General features: G+C 43.0%; 3 protein-coding genes across 25 annotated transcripts in view; 1 reads left to right on the top strand and 2 right to left on the bottom strand.

Annotated features, from left to right (window-relative positions):
- Positions 1-27262, top strand: part of F8 (coagulation factor VIII) — a 145543-nt gene that overhangs the window by 100929 nt on the left and 17352 nt on the right. For 5 of the 23 annotated variants that reach the window (XM_014729308.3, XM_014729309.3, XM_014729310.3 and 2 more), the window contains 11 exons: positions 2586-2739; positions 4149-4361; positions 4611-4860; positions 5068-5250; positions 6678-6794; positions 7394-7465; positions 8492-8577; positions 12771-12926; positions 25282-25426; positions 25826-25974; positions 26772-26948. In XM_014729308.3, the coding sequence (XP_014584794.2) occupies positions 2586-2739; positions 4149-4361; positions 4611-4860; positions 5068-5250; positions 6678-6794; positions 7394-7465; positions 8492-8577; positions 12771-12926; positions 25282-25426; positions 25826-25974; positions 26772-26948 (1702 nt within the window). Of the gene's footprint in view, positions 1-2585; positions 2740-4148; positions 4362-4610; positions 4861-5067; positions 5251-6677; positions 6795-7393; positions 7466-8491; positions 8578-12770; positions 13011-13052; positions 17660-25281; positions 25427-25825; positions 25975-26771; positions 26949-27262 lie in introns of those variants that run through there. The other 18 variants (XR_011434834.1, XM_070257664.1, XM_001498904.5 and 15 more) reach the window with 15 other exon arrangements.
- On the bottom strand, positions 18867-20643 carry F8A1 (coagulation factor VIII associated 1). The gene has a single exon (XM_023634332.2). It carries the CDS (start codon positions 20543-20545, stop codon positions 19427-19429), a length of 1119 nt encoding a protein of 372 aa, XP_023490100.2. The 5' UTR covers positions 20546-20643; the 3' UTR covers positions 18867-19426.
- H2AB1 (H2A.B histone 1) lies at positions 21365-22388 on the bottom strand. Its single transcript, XM_023634333.2, has one exon. The coding sequence runs from the start codon at positions 21848-21850 to the stop codon at positions 21503-21505; it is 348 nt and encodes a 115-aa protein (XP_023490101.1). The 5' UTR covers positions 21851-22388; the 3' UTR covers positions 21365-21502.

Raw genomic sequence — 27262 nt, 5'->3', positions numbered from 1 at the left:
TAAAATCAGATAGACTTAACCCTAACTATATCTTAAAAAGTAAATGAATTAAACATATCAATTAAAATATCAAAATGTCAGACGATTAAAAATTAATGTCAACTATACATTGTTCACACTTAAAATATAAGGACTCAGTTAGGTTGAAAGTAACTTTAAAGCAAGAGGTTTCTAGCAATAAAGAGGAAATGTTATAATAACAAAAGGGTCAATTCAATAGGCAGACATAACATTCCTAAATTTGTATGAACCTAATAATATAGTTTCAAAATACATAAAGCAAAACTTGATAGAATTAAGAGAAATAGATAAATTCCCCATCATATTTAGAGATAACTGATTTAAAGAACAGACCCAAACATCAATAAGATATAGAGGATTTGAACATAATCAGCGAAGCACGCCCAACAATTGCAGATTTAACATTTTTTCAAGTTCACATGGAACATTTACTAAAGTAGACCATACGCTGTGCCACAAAACAAGAAATTTTAATGGGTTGAAAATATATAAAATATCTTCTCTAATAAATTAAACATTAAATCTATTAGAAAGTTCACTGGAAATTAAGCAACACACTTCTAAATAATGTTTGTCAAAGAAAAAATTACGATGGAAATTAGAAATATTTTTAACTGAATGAAAATGTAAATATGATGTATTGAAACTTCTGATATGTAGCTAAAGCAGTGCATAGAGAGAAATCTTGAAGATGAAGGAATGATGCTGCCAGATATCAGGACTTACTGTAAAGCTACAGTAATTAATAAAGTGGGGTACTGATACAAGGATAGACAAATACATCAGTGTAATCCCTGGATTATGATGTTGATTTAACATTTTTCAAGACCACTGTAATTTGTCATGTTAACAAGATAAAGTAGAAAAACATATAACCCTCTCATTACATGAAAAGAAGTGTTTGCTTAAAATTCAGCATCCATGCATGATTTTAAAATTTTTAGCAAATTAGAAATTCCTTTAATTTGAGAAAGAGTATCTACAAAAATCTACACCAAGCATCATATTAAATGCAGACCCTCTGAAAGCTTTCCAGTCCATGTACATGATGTATCTTGGCAATATGGTGAAAACTATCCCCAAACTGATCTATAGATTCAGTGCAACCCAAATGCAAATACTTAACCCCATTATTAATCAAGTAAATGTGAAATAAAAACACAGAGACACTGCTATACAACCACTAGAATGGCCAAAAATGTAAAAACACAGTCACTATCAAATGCTTGTGAAGATTTGGAGCAAATGGAACTCTTATACATTGCCAACAAAAATGGAAAATGATGCAGCCACTTTGGAAAACAGTGTGGTAGTAGCTACCAAAGCTGAACACATGTGTACTCAGCAATTCCACTCCTTGGTATGTGCCCAACAGAAATGCATGTATAGCTTCACCAAAAGAAATGTACAAGAAGGTTCATAGCAGGACTACGTGTAACCATCAAAAATTAGAAACAACTCGAATGTCCTTGATTGTGGTATATTCACACATGGAATACTATATAGCAAAGGGAATGAACAAACTATAGCAACACACAACAATGTAGATGAATCTCGCAACCATAATGCTAAGTAAAAGAAGCCAGAAACAAAAGAATGTATACGATATGGTTCCATTTACGTACTTCATAAAGAGGCAAAACTAGACTATATTCTTTAGGGATGCGTACATAAGCGGTACAATTATGAAGAAAAGGAAAGAAATAATTATCATGAACATCTGAACCGGATGGAGAGGGAGAGGATGTAATTGGAAAGGTATATACAATGAGTCTCCTGGGTTTCTGGCGATGTTCTTGATCTGGATGGTAGTTGCATTTTTATCCAAAAACATTTGTTTTATGCACTTTATTGCATAGTTTTAGTGCACAATTCTAACAGATTTTTTAAAAAGTAAAGAAAAGAGCTCCCAGGACTGAACCCTGAGCCTCTCTTATATTTAGAATATGTTTATAAACCCTACATCCAGTCAACAGGCAACAAATATTTGTTAAACACCTACTATGTGCCAGGCACTTGTTCCAGCTACTGGAAAAACAGCGGGACAAATCAGACAAAACCCCCTGCTTTCATGGAATTTACACACTAGTGAAGCCTGGAAAGAGTATGTCAAGAAGGATGGAGTGGTTAACTATGCAAAATGTTGCTTACATGTCAAGTAAGATGAGGACATAAAAAAATTGACTACTGGCTTTGCCACTCATGTGATTTGGATACTATCTAAATATGGATGATCTTCATCCAGACTTCTTTTGTAAACTCCCAACCTCCGTGTATTTGCTAATTTAATTCACATAGATGTCCTGTGTGTCCAAAACTGTATACCCCAACCTACTTCTCCTCTAGGGCTCCCCATCTCAGTGAATTGCCTCACCATCCATTCATTTACCCGATTCAGAAACCCAGAAGTTATCTTTAATCCCTCTTTCTCCCCTACCTAGTACACTTCCAATTAATCATCAGTTCTACTAAATGTATCTTAAATACAGGGAAGGCAAGAATGTGAGGTATTTCTACCCACCTGGTCCATAAGGATATTGCTTTTCCTCTGCTTTTTTCTTCAGGGCCCAGAGTGGAGATGTCCCTCAGTTCAAGAAGGTGGTTTTCCAGGAATTCACTGATGGCTCCTTTACTCAGCCCTTATACCGTGGAGAACTAAATGAACACTTGGGACTCTTGGGGCCATACATAAGAGCAGAAGTTGAAGACAATATCATGGTGAGTTGAGGACAATGGAATTACAAGCAAATTAATCCTATATGTTTTCTTTATTTCTGATTACAAGAATAACATATTCTCACTTTTGAAAATTTTTAAAGTATAGAAAATAAAGAAGTTGAAAAATAATCCAATAATTATTTTGCTGTATGTTATCTTTTTCCTATGCAGTCTTCTCTTTATGTGTTCCAAATTATACAATGTATAATTCCACTTTTTTGACTAAATAGCATGTCATAAACATTTCTTATGTCATTAAAAACACTTCCTGAGTATCTTTTTAAAATAATGGCATGATAGTCTATTATATGAATTTATAGTTTACTTAACCATTTTACTTTGAATGACCTTTTAGCTCGTTTATTTTTTCCCTATTTAAATAATGTGGCAATCACAACCTTTTTCCTAGGATAAAATTCCAGAAGTGCAATGTACATGAACATTTTAAGACTTTCTCTAGTGAATTATCTGTTAATGTCCTTTGCACATTTGACATTTTTTGAGGGAGTGCTTTACTTATCAATTTATATTACCTTATATATTGTAGCTCATTGATCTTTTTACTGAATAGTATTTTCCAAGTTGTTTGTCTCTTAATTTTATATATGGTGGTTTTTTAAATAAAACAGGTTTGAATTTTCATATAGTAACCCATAAAATTTTCCTTTATTACATTTTCATAGTTTTAATATTTATAAAAATCCTTCCCTATACAGAGGTTTTTTTCTTAAAATCACCTATACTTTCTTCAACTTTCTTTCACAATTTAATTTCTTAACATCTAACTTTTTAATCCATCAGTAATTCCTGTAAGCCAAAAGTTATTTTGGTGCATTCTGTGAGCCCAAGAGCAAAGTAGTTTAATTTTTTCCAAAAATACTTAGCCATTGTCCCAATTGATTGTTTACATGAAGTATATAGAAGGATCAAAAATTATGAGATTGTGAGTGGATATTTTTTTGGCTTGAATTTTATTTTACTTTCCATATGTTCTATGAAATGTGTAATTTTTTAAAATCTGAAAAAAGTCTTTTTTAAAGATCACATGGAATTTGTCATGAGGAACCTTAACTTAAGTATCAACTCCTGGGGTTATGGTCTCTTAAACCCCTGTGGTGATATTTTCCGTTTTACTTTGGAATTGTTTTAAGTATTTAGGAATTTTCTCCTTTGCAACTTTTAGTTCATGCCTTAAAGATTTTAGAATTCAAAAATTCCTCAGAGTTTCCTGTGTGGATCTTTAGGTTTGGGTTCTAACAACATCCCTCCTCTGTAGCACTTCCTCCAAGTATTAAAAACTTTGATAAACCCCCCCAAATAGGCATTACTATTAGGGATGTAAACCCTAAGCTAAGGACTTTATAGGATCCTAAAACATTATGTTTGCATTCCTTTTTTTTGCTCTGTAGGTAACTTTCAAAAACCAGGCCTCTCGTCCCTACTCCTTCTATTCTAGCCTTATTTCTTATGAGGATGATCAGAGGCAAGGAGCAGAACCTAGAAAAAAGTTTGTCAAACCTAATGAAACCGAAGTTTACTTTTGGAAAGTGCAACATCATATGGCACCCACTAAAGATGAGTTTGACTGCAAAGCCTGGGCTTATTTTTCTGATGTTGATCTGGTAAGCAGGTCTACGTTGTGCTGGCCACTTTCTGGTTTAAAGGAAATGGTCTTGGTGTTATCTGCTAAGAACTTTTGGTATTTAACCTAAGCAAATGGGAAGCTTTAAATAGGACAGATGCCATTATATTTGTGTTTTAGAAATATCACTCTGGAATCTACTGAAGAGGATGAATTGTACTGTGGGGAGATGGGGAGTGGGTTGGAGTGGCATAAAAGTTGATGAGAAATCCATTCCTGTTGCTCATAGGATTGCTGTCTTCCCTCCCAGGACAAAGATGTGCACTCAGGCTTAGTTGGACCCCTTCTGATCTGCCATGCTAACACGCTGAACCCTGCTCATGGGAGACAAGTGACAGTGCAGGAATTTGCTCTGTTTTTCACTATTTTTGATGAGACCAAGAGTTGGTACTTCACTGAAAACATGGAAAGGAACTGCAGGGCTCCCTGCAATATCCAGACGGAGGACCCCACTTTTAAAGAAAATTATCGCTTCCATGGTAATATATCCCACACCCCAATATTACTTACTGTGAAATGTGGCATGTACTACAAGAAATGAGCCTTGAGCCTAAGGCTTGGACATTGTATGAATTGAGAGTATATATGGGAGCAGAGTCCTCATAGGAATGAATATTTTTGACTGGAGTGGAGGGAAAGAAATTTCTACAATGGATTTTAATAGCCTTCTCTCTGTTCTTCTCCAGCAATCAATGGCTACGTGATGGACACACTACCTGGCTTAGTAATGGCTCAGGATCAAAAAATTCGATGGTATCTGCTCAGCATGGGCAGCAATGAAAACATCCATTCTATTCATTTCAGTGGACACGTGTTCACTGTGCGGAAAAAAGAGGAGTATAAAATGGCAGTCTACAACCTCTATCCGGGTATGAGCTAGTTCATACTCTTTCTTCTACCTGCTGAACTTGTTGAGGACTGACTTTAAATGGTCTAGGCACTGGGGATACAGTCAGTGAACAAAGCAAACCAACTCCCTGCTCTCGGGTAACTTACTATTTCAAGTAACTTTACTCTACAGAGAGATAATAAATAAATTAGCAAATGAACATGATAATCTCAGACACAGATAATGTGCTATAAAGGAAATAGAACAGAATAAATGGGTAATTAACGTCGCAGTACTTTCCTAGGAAAAAGTTTTTTTTTTTCCCCTCTCACATCTCACATGACACCAGCAGTTATCCAAAGAGTGATTTGTTTATGTGTGTAGCCAGTATATTGATTAAGCACTACTCACAATGTCAATCAAAACACAGCTGCATTTTAGTTCCTCGCTGTCTCTTTAAAACAGGTTTAATAGTGGGAGTAGCCTTCCCCTGTTTCTGTGTAAAAATTATGATATGCTTGGTGACTTTTTTGCTCACTTAAGTAATAAAGAATTCTGCAGTCACTTTACATTATAAATATAGTTCAAGTCAGAAATTACAATATCGCGCTCCAAGATATTAATCAAAATTCTAAACGTGATCTAACTTCAGTCTTTCCTCCCCCATCTTGAGCCTGCACCAGGCTGGAAGACTGCACTGGGAAAGGGAGGTGTGGTTGAGTCCTCTGTTTCTCTACCTTATGCGTATTGTGCTTCCCCCCAACCCCTTGCTGGCTGCTGCTTTGAACTCCAGCATGGAGAGGGTAAGGGTTAGGGATAGGGCAGTTCTTACAGAGTGGCACTGTCATTGTGAGCCAAGTTCATACTGCCTGCACCTGGCAGATATTTAAACCTGACTCTTTTTCTTGTAAGGTACTTTCAGGGGCTCCTCAGAGACTCCCTGTTGGGACCCTCTCTCATGAAATCCCCTTGACCTGGCTGGTTCCACCTTTATTCTGGGTGGTCACTTGTGACTCATTCCTCAGCCCATCAGCATTCATCTCCAGCTTCTTGCTGCTGGGGTTACTTTAGCCCTCAAGGAGTCCTGGTGGACTAGATCCATGAGGACCTCACCCTGACTGCCTTCTCCTAGGCAGCCCACCTGGTCAATTGGAAATACACCTTTGGCTCTGAAAAATCCTGAGCATGCAGGCCAATCCTGATGCAGTAGTTTTCTCCTGTCTCCACTACCAAAACATTCTGTCACCCTGTCTCTCCCATCTCCCAGTGTGAGGGACTGTCAAAACTCAATCTCCAGTGCCTCCGACTGTAGGGGTCACATAACAAGCACTTTGGGTTTGAGGGGTTCAAGAGTGGTGGAACTGACTTAGGTAGATCTCTTTTGATATTCTGCATAAGCCAATGTAGCTCATGCTCATTTTTTTTTAGTGAAAAGAGGTACTTTTTGTTCCTTTTGTTTTTCATAAGGTGTTTTTGAGACAGTGGAAATGCTACCATCCAAAGCTGGAATTTGGCGGATAGAATGCCTTATTGGCGAGCACCTACAAGCTGGGATGAGCACTCTTTTTCTGGTGTACAGCAAGAGTGAGTAACACTGTGGGCAGAGGCTCTCTGCCTACCCAGCTTACTTCCATACAGCTTTTCTCCTGCCTAGAGTGGTTGCCTTCGTCAAGAAATAAATATAAGCTCACAGTCATTATCAATTCTAAAATGAATACTGCTGGTAGAAATCATCAGAGTCCTCAGGGGAGGGCAGGTATGGTTGAAGCTTTGAACACTTTGAACCTGTAGCTCCAAATATTTAACAAACTGGTGCTAAAAAATATCTCTTCATTTTCAAAACTTTGTGAACCTCCAAGAGTAAACTTTGAAACTTAACTTTGTTTCAATTATCAAAGATAACTTGGAAGAGTTTAAGGTTTAACCCCAAACAAGTAAGAGAACTACTGGTCTCCTTATGTATGAACCTTAGTTTCCTCTGCTGCAAAATGTGAATACTTCTAGCACATGTTGGGGTGAATTAAATGAGACAGTACAATAAAATATTTAGTACAGTTCTTGGCACATAGTAAGCACTAAAAAATGTGAGCATTTGTTGGTGTTCTCCCATTTTCATGGACTTGCATTTGAGAAGCTAAATTGTCTGCACTTCTAGCTATTGTGTTTTCCTCGTTTGATTTCAGAGTGTCAGACTCCACTGGGAATGGCTTCTGGACACATTAGAGATTTTCAGATTACAGCTTCAGGACAATATGGTAAACACTATTGTCTTCTCTCCCAGAACTGGGCTGACTATACCTTTTTTATTTCTTTTTTTCTTATTGCAGTAACATTGGATTATAACATTATATAACTTTCAGGTGTACATTGTAAACCCTTTTTATTTCTATTGGAGACATTCAGATAACCAATCCATCTTCATGGTTCTATTAATTCTACTCCATAGTTGCCTCTCAAATCCATTTTCTCCATTTCCCACTGTGACCATCTTAATTCAAGCCACCATCACTTCTCACCTGGGCAATGCCACCGCCTCCTTAAATGTCCTGCCTGCCTTCAATATTGCTCCCCTTGAGTCCATTCTCTTCACTGTAGCAGGAAGCTACACTTTTATATGACTGGTGATAGTAAAGCTTGAATAGGATCTATAGTCAGTTTCTCAAACAAATTTCAGTGTCCATAAATAAAGTGTGATATTGGCACACAGCCACACCCATTCATTTATAATCGTCTTTGGCTGCTTTCACTCACAACAGCAGTTAAGTAGTTGCAACAGAGACCAAATGATCTGCAAAGCTTAAATTATTTGCTATCTGGCCTTTTACAGAAAAAAGTTTGCCAACTCCTGTTTTAGAGGGAAAAAATTCCCTTTTAAAAAGAGCTGGAGACATATATACTAAAATGGTATTTTTCTCTGGGTGGAAGGATGATGTTTTTTATTTCTTTTATTTTTATTTTAAATTATTTTTTATTTTATAATTTTTCGACAATGAACATACATTGTGTAATAAAAAAATAATAATATTATTTGGTAGTGCTGGTAACACATTCCAGTATCAACGAATTAGAGGTGCTAACAGTCAACAAAATTATTAAATTCTAGAAAATAAAATGGACAACAAGGACAAGCAAAACACTTAAGGAGTTATTGATACCACTATGCTTTATGACTTTATATTTTCCACAGCTAGGATTAACCTTTCTCAAGAGAGTGATTTTATTCCCAAGTGTCTAGGACCAACCCAACTGAATCTAATCTCTCTCCCCTTTCTTGGGCAAAGGACAGTGGGCCCCAAAGCTGGCCAGACTTCATTATTCTGGATCAATCAATGCCTGGAGCACCAAGGATCCCTTTTCCTGGATCAAGGTTAGAAAATGCATCACATTCAATCACATCACATATTCTTCTTGCAAGCTCAAAGCATTATGCATCCCCTTTATACTGAAGTCATTTTCATCAAACTTCAGGTAACAGATGAGGAAAGAACTCAAGAACAGAGTGGCTTATTATTTGTGCAAAAACAATCAGGAATGAAAGACTTGGCAATAGAATTGAGTATGCTGATGTGTTCTATTCCTATGTTTTTAATCTTTCTACTGGGATTAGAACATCTGAGTACTTGTGATAACATTGAACTCACCACCTCCCAAGACCGTGTATTCTATTATTAGATGCCTCCAACTGCCTAGGGGTCCTGGAGTCCTCCAATTCCCTCATTTTAACACAAAAACAAATGGGCCAATCCCCTATCTCACAAGCTGAGAAAATGTGGCTTCTCTATTTTCTAAAAATCGAATCTGTCTGCTTCACAAATTCTGCACCACTGGGTAAACACCTACTGCAGTTGGTCCAATCTGGTAAACTAACTTAGAGCCAATAACCATGATAGTGTCTTTGGGCTAATTCAATTTCTTTTTAATGACTCAGTCTTTCAGATTTTCTCACTCCCCCATTTCCCCTAGAGCAGTACTTTCCAATAGAAATATAAGGTGAACCACAAATGCAAACCACATGTGTAATTTTACATTTCCTAGTAGCCGCATTAAAAAAGAAATGTGAAATTCATTGAAATAACATACTTTATTTAACCCAACATATCCAAAAACATTATCGTGTCAACATGTGATCATTCAGGACTGTGACCCTTTCGAGGGCATACATATGGGAACTTTCGGGTCCCTTCCATTGCCACATGAGCACTGAGGGTATCTTGGAAGTGCCAACTCAGCCTCTCTGCCTAACCACCAGGGTAAGTTCCTTCTAGAGCCCAAACAGGAAAAGGGAGAAAACTTCCCTGCTTCCAGCTTTGCTCTCAACTTGTCTAACATGCCTCCTACCTCTGCTACTCACAGCCTGGAGAGGGAATAATGTACACACGTTTTACCACCGATTCCCCTACCTCCATCCTCTTCTCATAGCGCACCAGCTTCCTTCTTCCTTATCTTAGTTGGCTGATGACATTCCCCTACATATTTTCCTCCTTTGCAAGTTTGCATCCACTCTTCTATTTTTCCTGAGGTTAAAATAACATATAGGGATCAGGGGAAAATGAACCGGTTTACCAGTAAGCAGATGCAAAGAGCACATCTGTTAATGCTACATCAGCTCATCTGTTTTTGTTTTGTAGGCATTGCCAGTTATGACTCAATTTGAGCTGACTGTTCAGTAATCCCTAAGTATTTTTGTTTGTTTATTTATGAGGCTCCAAACCACATGTTCTCACCTTGTATTTCTGTGGTTAGCACTTTCAACGTTACATGTATCTCTATGTAGTGGGCATTTTAATCTATTTGGCTGCCCTGCATCTGTTCTATTTATTTTTTTGTAATAGTGTTCTCATTTCCATTTGGGGAATTACATCTCTCTCACCGGATACAATCTGATGAGACTAGTAAATAGAGTCACTTTTCCAGGCCTCACCAAAGAACCCTGAGTGACATACTCTGTTAAGTTTCCCCTTATTAGATTTGGCCCATTGTTCCAGCTCGCCAAGCTTCTGTCTCCCAAAGTATTTCCTAGTCTACCCAGTTTCGTATAATTTACTTACTTGACAGTAAACTTTTTTATACTTTAGCAAAGTCATGATCAAAATATTGAAGTAGACAGGGCTTTCTTACTATGTGCTTAAGACAAATCAAGCTATTAAATCCTTACCACAACCTTATGAGGTAGATGTTATTATCATGCTTATTTCAGATAAGGAAGTTGAAGCACAGAAAAGTTAAATAACTTGCCCCAAGTCACACAGCCAATATGTAGCTGAGCCAAAAATTCAAACCCTGATATTTGCACTTCAGAGACCTAAGTTGTAATCATTAAACTATACTGCTTCTAGATGCTCCCTTTAGGTTGATAACCATCTATTAACTACCACTGTTTGATTATGGTAATTGAACCAGTTACGAATCCACCTAATTGTATTATTATCCAATCTGTGTTAAACCACCTTATCCTCAAGGTGTTTTTTGCCATCTGTCCTACTGAAATCCAGATATACATACTTTGTAAAATAAAGAAATGGTTCCAGAGAGCCAGCAGGCAGGGAGTTGGAGTTGAGGGGGGTGCTGACAGGGAGGGGAGTTGGGGCAGGTCTCTATTCCGGTGAGAAGGCCTAAAGAGTGCACAACAGCCAGGCCACCAGGCATAAGAGCACTGGGCTGGCTTGAGGGGCAGCAGGTGACCAAGACCAGGCAATCAGCAGCAGGCAGTTGGCAGACTCCAGGGAGGCATCCAGCTGCAATATTTGTATTTGTATACTGCGTGACTCATTACTGACTTGCTTACTTCCTTGTATAAAGATGTGTCTTTCTGTCACACATACCTGGCTGGATACATAAGTGAAAATATTGAATCTGTAATTGCCAAATTGCTCCAAGATTCCAATTATAATGCAGAAGAGGCACAACAAGAAGATGAAGTAGATAAGATTGGCAGCTTGCCAGGACTTCCTCAGTTATAGAATGTAGGCAGAAAAAGCAGCCGGCAAGGTTTTATTAAAATTGCTAGAAGGTACCATAGTCAGTAGTCCAAAAAAGACCTCTCCTACTCCTACATGAAGAAACAATACAAGTCAATTCAACAAAAGGCATAACCTTTGTACCTGGTGCTTTCAGTTGTTTATGCCCCAATACCAAGAAGAAACGTGAAGTGTCTTCAACTGGGAATATCATCTAATCTGGTAAAAGACAGTGCTGTAGCTTCTGAAGACCTTGCCACTCTCTCTCCTATTGCCTGCTTCATTTTTCTCCTGCACTCATCACTATTAGATGCTGTACACAAATAAAACCAGATAAGATAGTCTGTTTCCTCAATTCCAATGTAAGCTCCCTGAGGGCAGGGCTTTGTATTTTCTCATTCACTACTCTATTCCCAGTACCCAGAACAGTGCTTGGCATGTACAAGTGCTAAAGATAATATAGTCTTTGAATGAATGGATGGATGGATGGATCTTAGAGTCAACTAAGCAATACTGGGCATATCTGTATCAATGTAGATTCTTCTTAAGCCAATAGTTTCAGAAGGTGGTACATACATTTAACTGAAGGAGACAGTCATTAAGCACAAGAGTCACAACAGTCTAATTTGAGTGTGCCAGGCATCTGTGAGAAGTCAATTTTGACTTGCTTGTTAGGACAGTAGCTGATGCCAAAATTCCTGTGTAGATACCCCCTGTAACACTTGCATGGTCCATGCTCTCTTCTTTAAGAACCAACCATTCCTTACCACTCTGCCATTATTCACTCATTCATTCCAAAACATTTGCTAAGTATCAGCATTATATCAGATGCCTTGTTAAGTGCTGGGGCTAGAGAGAAGAGAAAAGCACTGAAATCAGCACAATACCTGTATTAACTCGTTAATCATTCTAGTAACCCTTTGAGATAAACGCCATTATTATCTCCACTTTACAGATAAAGAAACTGAGACACAGAGAGGTTAGGTGACTCAAACAGGTTCACTGCTTAAGGATCTCAGTCTAACAAGGAAAGCAAATAAGCAAAGAAACCTTTATAATATGGTGCAATAATTTACTATAATGAAGTTATATACAAAGTGAAATGGAAGCACAGAAGAAGCAGCACTAAATTTGTCTGGGTGAGTCAGGAAAGGCTAACCAGGAGAAATAGTTTCTGAACTAACACTTGAAGGAGTGGTAGCAATTTGTCACTGATAGTGATGTCGGGCTAGGGTCTGGTCTAGGGAGAGGAGAGGAAACTGGCTTTGGTTAAGCTGAGGCTGAGGTGTGGGCAAAGCCCTAGGTTATGCAGGTCCATATGTGTAGCACAAAGGATGTGTGTAGAGGATATGGGGGCTCAATGATTTGGAAGTGGTCTAGTTTGCCAGAAAGTAGGTTGGGAACTCAATAAGCACCTTTCCTACTCATTCCCATCATTTATCCCTCAGCTTCACACACATCCACATTTCAACAGTGGTATCTGCCTGACCTACACATCCAAGGCAATACTGGGCATATCTGTATCAATGTAGATTCTTCTTAAGCCAATAGTTTCAGAAGGTGGTACATACATTTAAAATAAAGTGTTGTTTTTAATTGGTAGGTGGATCTGTTGGCACCAATGATTATTCACAGCATCATGACCCAGGGTGCCCGTCAGAAGTTCTCCAGCCTCTACATCTCTCAGTTTATCATCATGTATAGTCTTGATGGAAAGAAGTGGCAGAGTTATCGAGGGAATTCCACTGGGACCTTAATGGTATGTAATGAGAACTTTCAAGAGAATGCATGAATCTTTTAAAGAGCTTTTGACAGATTTCAAAAATGGGACAAACACTCCTAGCTTCCACAAACTTAACTCCAAAAAAGAATTTTTCCTTTATAGGCAATAGAAGTCATTATGAACATATGGACAAAAATGTGGTAACATCAAGGATCTCACAGATAATAGAAATGAAGAGATGCTCTATTGACAGAAATATGTGACTCAGGACTAGATGGATTGATAAGATTGTGAGTTTGCTTATGGATATTCTAGGTTGGAGGTGATAGTAAGGCAATCAGGTTGAATGGCCAGCAGGCAGCAGATGAAAGACTTGAGTTTAGGGGGTAAAACCATGAATGGAGGTGAAGATTTGCATCTTCCACATAAAGGGATGGGGGAAACCTTGGGAAACGATGACTTCTCTAGGGATGAACTGAAGACCCTTAATTAAACAGGCTTAAAACCTTAGCACCATCGTCTACTCTTCCCTCATTTTTATGTCCCCTGATGAGTTGATCCATAAATCCAGCCAATTCTTTCTTTTAATGCTTCTCACATCTCTTCTGTTTCATTTATACTGCTGTTGCTACAGCCTGAGGCCCCATCACCTCACACTTGACCTATTATGTTACATTCCTAACTAGTCTTCACCTGTTTCTAGTCTCTTTTCTAATAAAAACTGCACATCATTTTTGGGATAATCATCTTATCAGTCCCCTGCCTAAAACCTTTCAATGTCTCCCTCTTGTCTTCAGAATAGAGTTCAAAGTCCTCAGATGGCCTTGTACAAGATGACTTCTTTCCCTTTGGATCCATTTCCTGCTTCTCTACACTGCGTCTTGTTCTGTGAGCCTGGCCTGTGTGGAATACATTGACAAGCTACCTTATCCTCTAGCTTTTGGTTGGGTTTCACCAACAGGGAGCACTGGCAAGAGATCAGAGGAAGGGAGGAGAGAAAGATCAGGATATTTATTTTCCTGGCTCCCTCCTCATAGACGATTTGGCTGTATCTCTCCACTGAAGGTCCCTGCTCCCCTCAAAGTGGCTTTCTCTACCTGTTCCAGTTACTATTGCTGAATACCAAACCACCCCAAAACTTAGCATTGTAAAAACAACCATTTTGTTTTGTTCATGGATTCTGTGGGTGAGGACTTTGAACAGGGCACAGCAGGAATGGCCTGTCTCTGCTCCAAAATATCTGGGGCCTCAGCTGAGAAGATTCAACCGCTGGGGGCTAGAATCATCTGGAAGCATCTTCACTTGCATGTCTGGTGGTTGGTGCCGACTAACCTAGCTAGGATAGCATCTGGGGCTGTTGAGACTGAAGTAACTTTACATGGCCTTTCCATGAGGCCTGGGCTTCTCACAGCATGACAGTCTAAAGGTAGTTGGACTTCTTATATGGCATCTTATGGACTCTAAGTTTGAGTGCTCCAGCTAACAAGGTGGAGACTACATCACCTTTTCTGATCTGGTCTTCTAAGTTATGTAGCATCACATCCAATACATTCTATTGGTTATAAGCAAGTCACATATCCACCCAGATCCAAGGGGAAGGGACAGAGACCCCACTTCTCAATGGGAGGAATGTAAAGAATTTGTGGTTATTTTTGTAAACCACTATAAGAATCTACCTAGTTCTCTCTTTTAGGATTCTGCTCCCTCTCCTCATTCCTCCAGGCCTAGGGATAGTAATACCCTGCCCCTACCTTCCTACCTAGTACCTTTTTAAACGTTCCTCAAATTATCCTAATTTGAGTGTTCCCTGTTTCTTGTTGGAACCCTGTCTCAGTCATCAGTGCCAGAAGTAGCCCCGAGAAACAGACCCTCAAAATGGAATTCTAGAGTTATGTTGCTAATATATTCAAGGAACACAGCTATAATTTCCTTGCTTGGGGAGAAGACTGGATGTTGGGTAATCCATGACATCCATGTAGGCATCACAATTTCTCAGATTATCACCAGTGATACTATGGGATGAGTTACAGATGGTGAGGAAGACATTGGGAGGTTAAATTGGCAGTGGCATTTAGTTGCTATGGCAACCTGGTAGGGCTAAGCATATGAATTGCAGAGTTGCAGTGGCAATTAAATGGTCACCACCACCAGGTCTATCCATTATGCTAAGGTAAGGGCACTGGTGGAAGAGTGAAGCTCTGAGACCTGGGATGGGTATATTTAGGTAGACATGAATGAGGCTGAGAATTGCAAATCTTCAAATCCCCCTGAACCTCCTTTGCCTGAGGAGGCAACCTTTCCCCAATTTCTGAAGCAGTCATCCCCTCTCTGCATAAGTCTTTCAGTGACTTTAACTGGAATGGTTGCCTCACAAGCCAATGGTTCGTCTCCTTAGGGCCCCTGTTTAGCCACTACAAAAGCTAGATGAGTCATGGAAAAATGACAGACCATCACTAATTTAATCAGGTGGTGATGACCAAAAGTTGCAATTCCAGATGTGGTATCAGCCCCAGGTACCTGATATGGAACTATTGACCTGGAAAATGCTTTTTTCTTCATTCCTATTGATAAGCAAAATCAGAATAGATTTGCATTTATGAGGAAGGAACAAGAGTATTAACTTTGCTGTTCATGCCTCAGGGTGATGTCAGCTCCCTTGTTCTTTGTCATAATATAGACCCGAGGGACTCCAAACTTCTTGACATCCCACAGAACACCATACTGGTCCATTACATTGATGTCGTTATGCTGACAGGACCTGGTAAAGAGGAAATAGCAATCCTAAATTCTTTTGTGATTAAGTATAGGTACAGACACACAAATATATATATATTTGTTTATATATATATAAAACAAATAAGCCTATCTTGTTCCTGACTTTAATTGGAATGGAACGCATATTTCACTGTTTAATGTTCAGTTTCAAACAAAAACTTTTTATCACATTTAAAAAGTTTCTTTCTACCCCTACTTTATTTGGAATGGCTGCAGAATTTCATCAAATATTTTTTCAGCATCTTTGATATATCACAATTCTTCTCTCTCCTATTGTCGAATTATACTTACATTCCATGGTGTGCTGGCAAATGTTTAACAACTCGCTCTGGGGCAAAGTAGGGGCAGTCAAGGGGAAAGGCCTTAATTTGTAGCATTTGCTGATTTCCCATCATACCTGATTTCAAGCTGCTGATGTAAAGTCATTAAATGCAGTGATGGGACCAGATGTGCACAATTGGCTCTCACAAGCCAGTACTGGTGGGCTCCAGCACGAAACCGTGCTCCATTCCTGGGAAAACTGCCCTCTGCCATAGTGTATTAATCATTTAAAACTTAGCTGGATCCAATTTGCTAACTTTTATTTAGAATTTTTCTATCTATACTAATTAATAAAATTGGTTTACCTTTCTTGGTTGCTCTATTTATCAGTTTTGGCGGGAGAGTTATACTAAACTTGAAAATGAAGTGGAAAAGCTTCCATCTTTTTCCATTAAACTATTGCTCTAGAATACTTTAATTAATGTAGTAATCGCATATTTAATTAAAGTTAGATGGAAAAGTCACTTGAGCCTTGTGCCTTATTTAGTGGTAGATACTTTATTACCTTTTCCATTCCTTATCTAATTATTGGTATTCTCATTTTCTGTTACCTGTAGTTGATTTCTGTAAATGTATACATTAGAGTTCTATCTCCCTTTCCACACCATATATCTATATCTACATACACACATATCTCTTTTTTCCCCTTTATCAAAGTTGGCAAGTGTTTGTCGATTCTATTGGATTTTCAAAGAATCAACTCTCGATCTTAAGATCAAGCATAGATTTGAAGCTGTTATTTTCTAATTCATTAATTTCTGTTCAAAACTTTCAAAATTCTATTTTCTTTTGGTTTATTTTTCATTTCCTAGAATCTGGTGTTGTATGACTAGTTCATTTATTTTCAGTCTTTTGTGTTCAATGATAACGATAAAATAGTTATTAACTACTCTCATGGGGTCATTCCTTTAATAAACAGTTATTGAGTAACTACTATATTCTAGGTTTTAGTAAAGGGGTGGCCAAGCTGGAGCCATGGATTTGGACTACAACCTGCTTTTGTATGGACTAAGAATGGTTTTTACAAGTTTAAAGTTGCAAAAACAAAGACTATGTGACAGAGACCATTTGTGGCCTGAAAAGGCTAAAATATTTCCATCTGGTCCTTTACAGGAAGTTTGCAGACTAGTGGTCTATTCTAATGGCAGTAGAGATGCCTAGACAGAAAACATTAACCAGAACCTTCCATCCCAGAGCTTGCGTAATGTACAAATTTCAGTCTTAGTCATCTTCCTGCAGTGCAGTGGTTCTCAAATGTTTTTATATCTTTGTACCACCATTCACATACAAAATATTTTTTCATAAGCAATATTTCTCATCATAGAAGTTCCTCATAAAGGGGGGAAAGGGGAACCCCAACACCCTTTAAGGATCACTGCTTCACTGCCACCATTTTCAATAGTGTATAATATTTTGAATGTTAATTTTGAATTTTCAATGAACATTTCAATGATGTGGATCTTTCCCTCTGATTTTCAAATTAAAAAGAAGACTAATCATGTCCTTTAAAAATACTTACCTTTGGTCATGTTAGAAATAAGTGTTATTTTGATATTAAGTTCATATATAGCAAGAGACCTCTGTCAAGTTGTTGAAATCTGGCCTTCGCCCAGCTATTTGTACTAAGAAGTTTCTGAGGGATATATATAAATAAGCCAATGGCAAACGGAAAACGACTTTTAGTGTTTCCTAAAATTATACTTATATACCCATTACCAGGCTCTCTGGTGATCCCTCCCCTCCCCTTCAATGCAAGGAGTTTAGACCAGAGGCCTAAGGAGGTTTTCTTTAAGCCCAAATCCAAATACTATCACTAGTCACAGTCCATACTTGCTAAGCATTCTTCTCACAAGACAGTAAGGCGGCGGGCCAGGCCTGCAGCCCGCGTTGAGAGGAGTGTACCAGAAAAAGCAAAAGCACAAAGGGCCATACACCGTTCCCTCTTTTGCAGTAAGTTGGACTAGTCTTTTAGGGCTCCAAAGGACCCTTCCCGGCAGCCACGTGAGAGCCCAGGAACGCTGCCTGAATCTGTCTCAAGTGGGCCTCTCCTGTATGTATTGCCTTATCCATTGCTTCCACGCTGTTGAAGTAGGAGGAGAAAAGAATACCCCCAAAGTCCCACCCATTTTGAGGCACGTAAGTCATAGTGACTACCCTCCACATATCCCCACCCCCAAAATGCAAAATAAAAATCTACCCCCAAACTGTGTCCTTAAATCCCACCCCAAAAGATCAGTATACAAGTTCAGCCTAAAGGATGCATTTTCCCAAAGTGGAGTGATTCAGAATGAGATTATATTCTGAAGAGTTCTTGTTGTCACTCTCAAAACTGTAAAGAAAATAAAACTGAATTAAAGGAAAAAACAGCTAAGCCGGTGTGCATGTAACATCGGGACCAAAAAGCCTCGGAAATTTAGTGTTTTTTAAAATGGACCGCCATCCTGCTTTTGGGGAACAAAGACGCTGTCTTGCACATACCTGACCACACAGTACCAAAGAAGCAGGCTGATTTTACATATTTAAGTAAGAGTCGCAGAACGTTCCCTACTACGAGTAAAAGTTGCATGGACTCCCCGTACCTCTCAGAACAGAACCAGAACTGTGAATTCCAACGCACATCTGACACTTTTGCGCTGGACTCGCCCAGGGTCGCGGGGTTATTGGAGACATTTGCATTGCGGCTATCTGAGCAAGGACCGCATTGCAAGTGATCTCTGCAGATTCATTACCTGGCACGGCCTGCACACCAGGCACACCGTCAGTTGCAAATGAACGAATACATCTTGGAGCCGAAAGACAACTCTGTGTTTCTGCTTTCTGCCTCCCGACATGCAGATAAGCGATTCCCACTTTATAGGTGAAGTAAATCTAAACCACAAGTTAGGAGTACTAGAATGGCTTTATCGTGGATTCAGGGCTGTAGCAACAACAACATGACGTATGGGATTGAATGATTCCCACGAAACGTAAGGGGCGGATGAAACAAAGGAGAAACAGGGTGATCACACAGATAGAAATAAGCTAAGAAGTCAGAGTCACGATAAAAAAAATTATATAGCTTAAGTACTCAGAGCTGTGCAAATAAAATCCTCACTGTGAAGCAAAGGTGCGGGGGAGGGGGTAGAGCGGGGCAGAGCTGGGTGAAAGAAGAGGAGGAAGGGGATAAAAGGGGTTCTCAATTTACGTCGCAGTCTTGGGGGAAGAGAGCCATGTCCTCTCCTCGATTCCATCATATTGTATTTTCCCCCACTATTACGGAAATGCGTCTTTGGCATACAGGTAACTTTCAGTCAACTAAAGTCCTATGGTGGCAAGAGGAATGAGATAAACAAAGGTAGAACCGCCGGGTTCCGTGTCTTTTATTTCGCCCCCAAACGCAAAGGCGGATGGAGGCGTGAGGTCTGGTAACAGGCAGAAAGTCACTTGGTTAAGGTGATCCGTCAGATCCCCTGTCCTGAGGGGGAGACGGTTTCTTGCAGAACGAGGTGCAGGAGGTGGTTCTGCTCGGCACTCAACAGCGGCCACATCTCCACCTGCAGCGACTTGACGGCCTCCGTGTCCTTTTCGTGGGTGGCCATGACCAAGGACTGGAGCAGTAGGAAGAGCTCCTCCGGAAGCTGGCCACTGCTCTCCTGCCCGTGGCTGTCGAAAGCCTCCCAGCAGTACTTCTCCAGGGTGTGGGCATGCTCCGGCAGGAGCTTGGCGGGCGGGGGTTGCAGGAGCAGCAGCAGCAGCACGCGAGACACCTCGCAGCGGACCAGCACGTCCGAGAAGGCGCCCAGCGCGGCGGGCGCGGCTGCAGAGCCGGCGTTCGGGAGCAGCAGCGCGGCCGGCAGGGCGGGGGCCGCGCCGGGTCCGGGCTGGGGCCCCGGCGGCGGCGGCGGCGGCGGCGGCGGCGGCGGCTGCACCGGGTGGCTGCCGTGCTCCCGCGCCAGGCGCTGCATGCGCGTGAAGACCGCCAAGGCGCCGCTGTAGTCGCGCGCCAGCAGCTGGCAGGAGGCGGCGTCGCCGAGCGCCTGCAACGCGGCCAGGGGCAGCTGGGGCAGCTGCAGCTGGGCGGCGCGCTGGAAGTGGCCGGCGGCGGCGGCCGGCTGGCCCAGGTCGCGCAGGGCGGCGGCCAGCTCGAGGCAGAGGGCGGCGGCGGCGGCCGGCTGGCCCAGCTCGAGGTGCAGGCGCACGGCGGCGCCCAGGGCGCTGGCGGCGGCCTGCAGCGGCTCCCCGTAGGCGGCGGGGCAGACGAGGCGCTGACGCGCGTCGCGCTCCTGCCGCAGGAAGAGGCGGGCGGCCTCGGTGAGCGCCAGCGCCTCCCCGGGCCCGTGGAAGAGCGCCTGCTGGCAGCGCGCCACCGCCAGCTGGCACCAGGCCGCGTACGGCAGGCACTCCTGGGCGCGCAGCTCGCGGCCCAGCTGTGCGAACTGCTCCCCGGCCTCCGCCACGTTCGGCTTCCGCAGGAAGCGCTTCTTCAGCTTGTTCGACACCTGGCGGTACCGGGCCAGGAAGTCCCCGGCCTCGGGCCCTGGGCCCGCGCCTCCACCCAGGCCGCCCGCGGATGCCGCCATGTTCGCCGCCCGAGCGCTTCCGGGCGCGCTGACGCACCCGGGCGGCCGCGCCGGCGCCGGCGGCGGGCTGCGACGTACCCTGCGTCCCGCTCCAGAGGCCCAGCGCGCCGGGTGGCCCCTGTGATATGCAAAATACCCGGGTCGGGGGCGGGGCCTGGCCTGGCTGCGAGCTGCGTATGCAAATCGGGGCCCACGGGGCGGGGCCTGGCCCGGCGCCCGCTGTTGCTAGGCGACGGCTCTTTGGCCCAGGTTGCTAGGGGCGTCCCCCAGCGTCTCTAACGCAACGCGACCCAAGCGAAACTCGGGATCCACGTGGCCCTCATGCCGACTTTGCCTGTTTCTCGAGTGTCCGTCCGTCCTCCATCTTCGCGTCAAAGCCCCTGCCCCCTTGGAGTCCTTGCCCACCGCTCTGCCCACCTCCTCCCCCCGCATGCCGCCCCCCGCCCCACACCGCCACCCCCACCCCCGGTCGCCACTGCACGTTCACCGGGCCACGACGCCGCAGTCCCGGACTTGAGCTCCACCCCAGCGAACACCATCCTTCCCAACGAACACCGTCCTTCCGGGGACGTGGCCGGGCTCTGACTTGTTCGGAGCCCGTGGCGGAGTCTTGCGCACCCAGCCTCACCCCCGACCCCACCCCAGCCAGCCTTCCCACCCAAGGCCCCCCGCGACCCCACGCTGTCCACCGCTCCTCTCTGTCATCCCCGACTCCTCCCTGCCACCCCGAGCCCACCCCCCGCCGCTCCCCCTCCCTCCAAGGAGACACGTCCCGGCACCAGCACCTCCCGCGCAAAGTGACCGAAGCACGCACGCGGGTTTCCTGAAACACTTTATTCTTAGAGATTTCCCATGACTGTGCCCGAGGCCCCAGACAGGCTGGGGCCGCCCCGGGGCTGTGAGCGGGCCTGGGGCCCGACGGTCGGTCGGCCCGGGGACCCGGGTCGCGCTGGGCAGCTACTCCCGGCCCGGGGCCACCTGGGAGATGGTCGTGGCGCCAAAGAAGCCGCTGAGCAGCGCGTTGTTGTGGACCGCCATGTCCACGAGCTCCGGGGTGATGCGCCTCCTGCCGCTCTTGCAGGCCTCGTTGCCCGCCAGCTCCAGGACCTTGGCCGTCAGGTACTGGATGACGGCCGCCAGGAAGACCGGGGCGGAGGGGCTCAGGCGCCGGGCGTAGTGGCCCTCCCGCAGGAGGTGCTCCACCCAGCTCACGGAAAACAACAGCTGCGCTCGGGCGGTGCGGGAGCGGGGCCGGCCCTGGCCGTGGGAGGACCCTCGACGACGACGGCTGCGATTCCCCGGCATGCTGGGCGTGGGCTGCGCGTTCTCCTCCGACGGGCCTAGCTCTTGGGCGGCGCGGTGGGATGCGGAGCCTCCGGCTCGGCTCGGCTCGGCTCGGCTCGGCTCGGCTCGGCTCGGCGCGGTGCGGTGCGGTGAGGAGAGGTGCCACCGGCGGGACCAGGTGCGGTGAGGTTCGGCGAGGCGAGGTGCGAAGGCTCGGCGGCGCCCCAAGCTCTCAAGACGGCCGGTACTCAGGCCCCTCCTCGGTATCCTAGCGACGTCGGGCCGGCCCCCAGTTGGTCTGGGCGCACGCGCCGTGACAGGTAGATCCAGTGAGGTCACCGCTCTCCCATTGGCCGCCGGAAGTGGCGGGCCTGGGCCCGCCAAGAAAGGGCGCCGGCACGAGCCTGCTCGCGCTGCGCCCTGGACCCTCTCTTCGAGGGAGCGTTCCCTTGCCCCTGGCTGGGAGCCTGGACGGAGAAGAACAACAGACGTGGGGACGACCCACTGCCACCAAGTGGACACCCGCGGGGCCGGGCGACCGTCGCAACTACCCGCTTCCAAAACGTTGGCGCCACCCCAAAAAGAAACCCCTGTGCCCGTCCGGCCGTCGCTCCCCACCCGCCGGCCCCACCAGACCCCTAACCCCGACTCCTCCACCGCCCCGCAAACCCACCCCAGCCCGCCACCGGCCAGCACCCAGGCAACCACTCTTGCTTCCTGTCCACAGAGGTCGGCCTCTTCTGGAGACTTCCTCCAGATGGAGTCGTACCATAAAGCGGTGGCCTTTGGTGCCTGGCTGCTTTCACTTAGCATCACGTTTTCGCTGTGGTTCGTCCCCGTGGCAGCACGAATCAGCGCTGCATTCCTCTTCGCGGCTCAGCGAGATTCCCTGGTATGGAGAGACCGCACGCTGAGTATCCACCCGTTCACCAGTGCATGGACGTTTGGGTGACGGCCACCTTCTGGCTCTTGGGAATAGCGCTGCAGTGAACATTCCCCTACGGGGATCTGTGGGAACACCTCTTCTCAATGCTTTTGGGTATGTACCCGTGAAGAGATTTATGGGTTGATTTCCCAACTCTTAATTTTATTCCATTCATCCATGTGTGTATCCTTATGCTAGTACCACATAGTTTTGGTAACTGTAGCTTTGTGCTAAGTTTTGACATAGGGAAGTGTGAGTCCTCCAACTTTTTTCTTCTTTTTCAAGATTATTTTCACCATTCAAGGTCCCTTGAAATTTCATATGAATTTAGGATTGGCTTTTACATTTCTGCAAAACAGATCATTGGGATTTTGATAGGGATTGCACTGAATCTGTAGATAACTTTGCGCAGTATTGCCAAATTGACAATATTAAGTCCTTCCAATCCATGAACACTGATATCTTTCCATTTTTTTAGGTCAATTTTAATTTCTTTCAGCAATACTTTGTAGTGTTCAGCGAAGAAGTCTTGCACCTCCTTGGCTAAATTTATTCCTATGTATTTTTTATGCTATTTTAAAGACTTGTTGTCAATTTTATTTTGGAGTATTCATTGCTAACATATAGAAATGCAACTTATTTTTGTGTATTGATCTTGTATCCTGCAACTTTGTTGAATTTATTTATTAACTCTAATAGTGATTTGTGGATTCTTTAGGGTTTTTCTATATATGAGATCATTTCATGTGAGAATAGAGACAGTTTTACTTCTTTCTTTCCAATTTGGATGCCTTTTATTTCTTTTCTTGCCTCATGGCTCTGGCTAGGACTTGAGTTATAGTCTTGAATAGAAGCAGTGAAAGCAAGCATTCTTGTCTTATTCCTGATCTTAGGGGAAATGCTTTCTGTCTTCCACTATTGAATATGATGTTAGCTATGGGTATTTCATAAATTCCCTTTATTATGTTGAGGAATTTCCCTTCTATTCCTAGTTTACTGAGTGTTTTTTAAATCATGAAATGTTGTTGGATTTTGTTGAGTTTTTTTTATGCATCAACTGAGATGACCCTGTAGGTTTTCCCCTTCATTTTATTAATGTGGTGTTGATTAATCAATTTTCTTATGTTGAACCATCCTTGCATTCCTGGGATAATTCTTACTTGGATGTGGAATGTAGTATTTATAATAGGCTGTGGGATTCAGTTTGCTAAAATTCTTTTGAGGATTTTTGCATCTATATTCATAAAGGATATTGGTCTGTAGTTTTTTTTCTTGTGGTATATATGTCTGGCTTTGGTATCAGGTAATTCTGGCCTCATAGTATGAGTTAGCAAGTATTCCATCCTTTTCTATCTTTTGGAACAGTTTGGGAAGGATTGACGTTAATTCTTCTTTAAACAGTCGGTAGAATTCACCAGTGAAGCCACCTAGCACAGTTCCTGGCACATAAGACATGAAATCTAGGATTCGTGTAGTCATTAGCTATTTGTTGAATTAATACATTGTCTCCTTAAGATGGTTTCTAATCAAGACACAAGGATTGAGTAAAAAATGAAGCAAATATATTTACCAAAAATAATGCTGTGATTTCTGGGACAATGCTATAAATGCATTAATATTTTTTATCCCATAGGAAGAAAAAAATTGTTACATGTCAGAACGATTTTTTAAAAATTCCCCATAAGACTATAACTCTGATATGCGATTATATAACAGGCTTACATTGATTCCTATTTTAGTGTATTCAAGCAGATGCAGAATCCCAGGTGTCTTATGAGAGATGATTATCAACTTTCCTTATGCTATATGCCAGGACTTAAATCTAGGCCTTTTGAATTGGCATTAGTACCATATTTCTCAAACTGTGTTCCCTTTCCCTTAAATATGTCATATACTTTTCTCTAGAACCTAGACATGTCAAGGTCCAAAACCCCACATGTTGGATATTAACATGTATCTCATGAATTCATACACAGGGAATCATTAGTTAGTGTTTCACAGTCCACATGTGCACTCACACATGCAAGCACACAAAGCCCACATTCTTGGAAGATCATTTTAAGACCAGTGTGGTCAGCTTCCTACTCCCAGTGCTTTCACAGCTGACTCTGCCCTAATCTAGTGCTTCTCAAACTTCACATTCTGATTCAGTAGATCTGGAATAGGGCCCAAGATACTGCATTTCTAATTGCTCCCAGGGGATGCTAATGCTGCTGGTTTGTGGCCCACACTGGATTAGCAAAGCCCTAAATGGCTTCCTCAACTTTGATGAGCCTTTTACAGGACTCCAAAGTAGAAGACTACTTCACTTGCCCAGACCTAATCTCCCTTGTTTCATTCTTCTTCCTGGTGTTTTTCTCCTTCATGTATTCCATCGTAACATCTGTCTGGTTAGAATGATTTTATTTCAGTGTTGGATACTGTTGAGAAATGCACAAAGCAAAATTAGAAGGAAGATATGATTGGGAGGAATTGCTTTTTACTCTGTCTTCACTTTCCGTGTGTCTGTGCTAATCCCTCTCTACAGGTCTTCTTTGGCAATGTGGATTCATCTGGGATAAAACACAATATTTTTAACCCTCCAATTATTGCTCGGTACATCCGTTTGCACCCAACGCATTACAGTATCCGCAGCACTCTTCGCATGGAGTTGATGGGCTGTGATTTAAACAGTAAGTGCCAAGCCATCCCATATCCCTCCCTCTCCCAACCATGGGTAGGATAACTAACCATCCTAGTTTTCCTAAGACTGAAGGGATTTCCCCTCAAGACACAGAACTATCAATGCTAAAACCAGCACAGTCCTGGGCAAACTCAGGACTTGGTATTCTAACCATGGGATTCCCCAGGGGCAGCCACCTCCTATACTACTATTAACAAGGCAAATCAAAGTCAAACAGAGCTGAGCAGAAAGTAGGGGTCATGTTAACAATAACAGAATCTGTGCAAAAGTTAATTTCTGGGAAATGATGTCATGATAACAGTAGCCCTCAAGTGTCAGTGGAGGCAGGCCAGTGGAACCTAGGCTGTATCTCGTCCTTGTGATTACGTTCTCCTTTCATTTCTCTGAGGTTGCAGCATGCCACTGGGAATGGAGAATAAAGCAATAGCAGATGCACAGATAACTGCCTCATCCTACTTAAACAATATGTTTGCCACCTGGTCTCCTTCACAAGCCCGACTTCACCTCCAGGGCAGGACTAATGCCTGGAGGCCCCGGGTAAGAGGCAACAAATTTGCCATTTAACTGATGTAGAGGAGGGAGTAGTAGTTATGAAAAAATAGAGAAAGCCCTTGACTGTTTATTCAGAGGTATTTCTGTTATCTGGTTGTTCCCAAAAGAGTATCAAGGAAGGTTGACTATGGGCAGAAAAACCCACAGATATTTAGTGGATGTACTGTGTGATTTCACACAGCATTCATTAGGAGAAATGATCCCTAATTGAACCTCCTGGAAACAGAATCTCTATGTGCAGTACTGGGCTAATATCCATCAAAGAACTGTAGTAGCTGAAGTCCAGTTTTACAGAGAAATATCAACAATTAGCCCTCTTTGCAGGTTTCTCAGTGCCTCAAAGGAAAGAATCACAGTCATATACAGTTCACTGGGCAGAGTTTTTTTCCAGAACCACTCAGTTAGTGATTGTCAATCACTGAATAGCTTTTGGGGATGAACGAAGTTAATGGTTTCTGCTTCCTTCAGGGCCTTATTTTAAACCAAACAGGTTATATGACACATTGCCAAACTTTTAATACTCTAGTCAATCTGCCTATGGCTCTTATATTATTCAGCAAACATTTACTGGGCACCTATTAAATGCCTGACCCTGAGGATACAGAGATGAACCATGAAAAGTTTCAGCCCTCAAGTTGCTTAGAGTCTAATAATGGAGACTGACAAACAGATCATTAAAATGCAGAGTGATAAGTGCTGTGCTATGGTTAAGAAAAAGGGATTTAGGGATTTCTGGGAGCACATAGTGACCAGCAGGATACTAGTCTAACTAACTTCCTCAGGTGAATAATCCAAAAGAGTGGCTGCAAGTGGACTTCCAGAAGACAATGAAAGTCACAGGAATAACCACCCAGGGCGTGAAATCTCTCCTTACCAGCATGTATGTGAAGGAGTTCCTCATCTCCAGCAGTCAAGATGGCCATAACTGGACTCTGTTTCTTCAGAATGGCAAAGTAAAGGTATGCTGGTCTCATAGGAAAGGCACATAACCTCTCCTAGAGCTTGACATTTAGAAACATAACAAAGTTGAGCTATATGACCAAACTTTCAGGATAACTTTACTGAATACCTATAGTAATAGGACACTATACAAGGTGTTCTGGGAGAACACAGTGACTCCAAGCAAGGATGTATAATCTCAGGAAATGGCAGAGTAGAGCCAAAAGTTATTTATCCTCACAGATGTTGATGTCATCCAGGATGATGGCAAGAATCAGAGGGGTGAAGAATGAGAGTTATTTGCCAAATGCTGGATGATGTCTGTATCCTCATC

This window comes from Equus caballus, chromosome X (assembly GCF_041296265.1).
Source record: "Equus caballus isolate H_3958 breed thoroughbred chromosome X, TB-T2T, whole genome shotgun sequence".
NCBI lineage: Eukaryota > Metazoa > Chordata > Mammalia > Perissodactyla > Equidae > Equus > Equus caballus.
The sequence above is the reverse complement of the archived record's forward strand: the minus strand, read 5'-3'. Positions and strand labels throughout refer to the sequence as shown.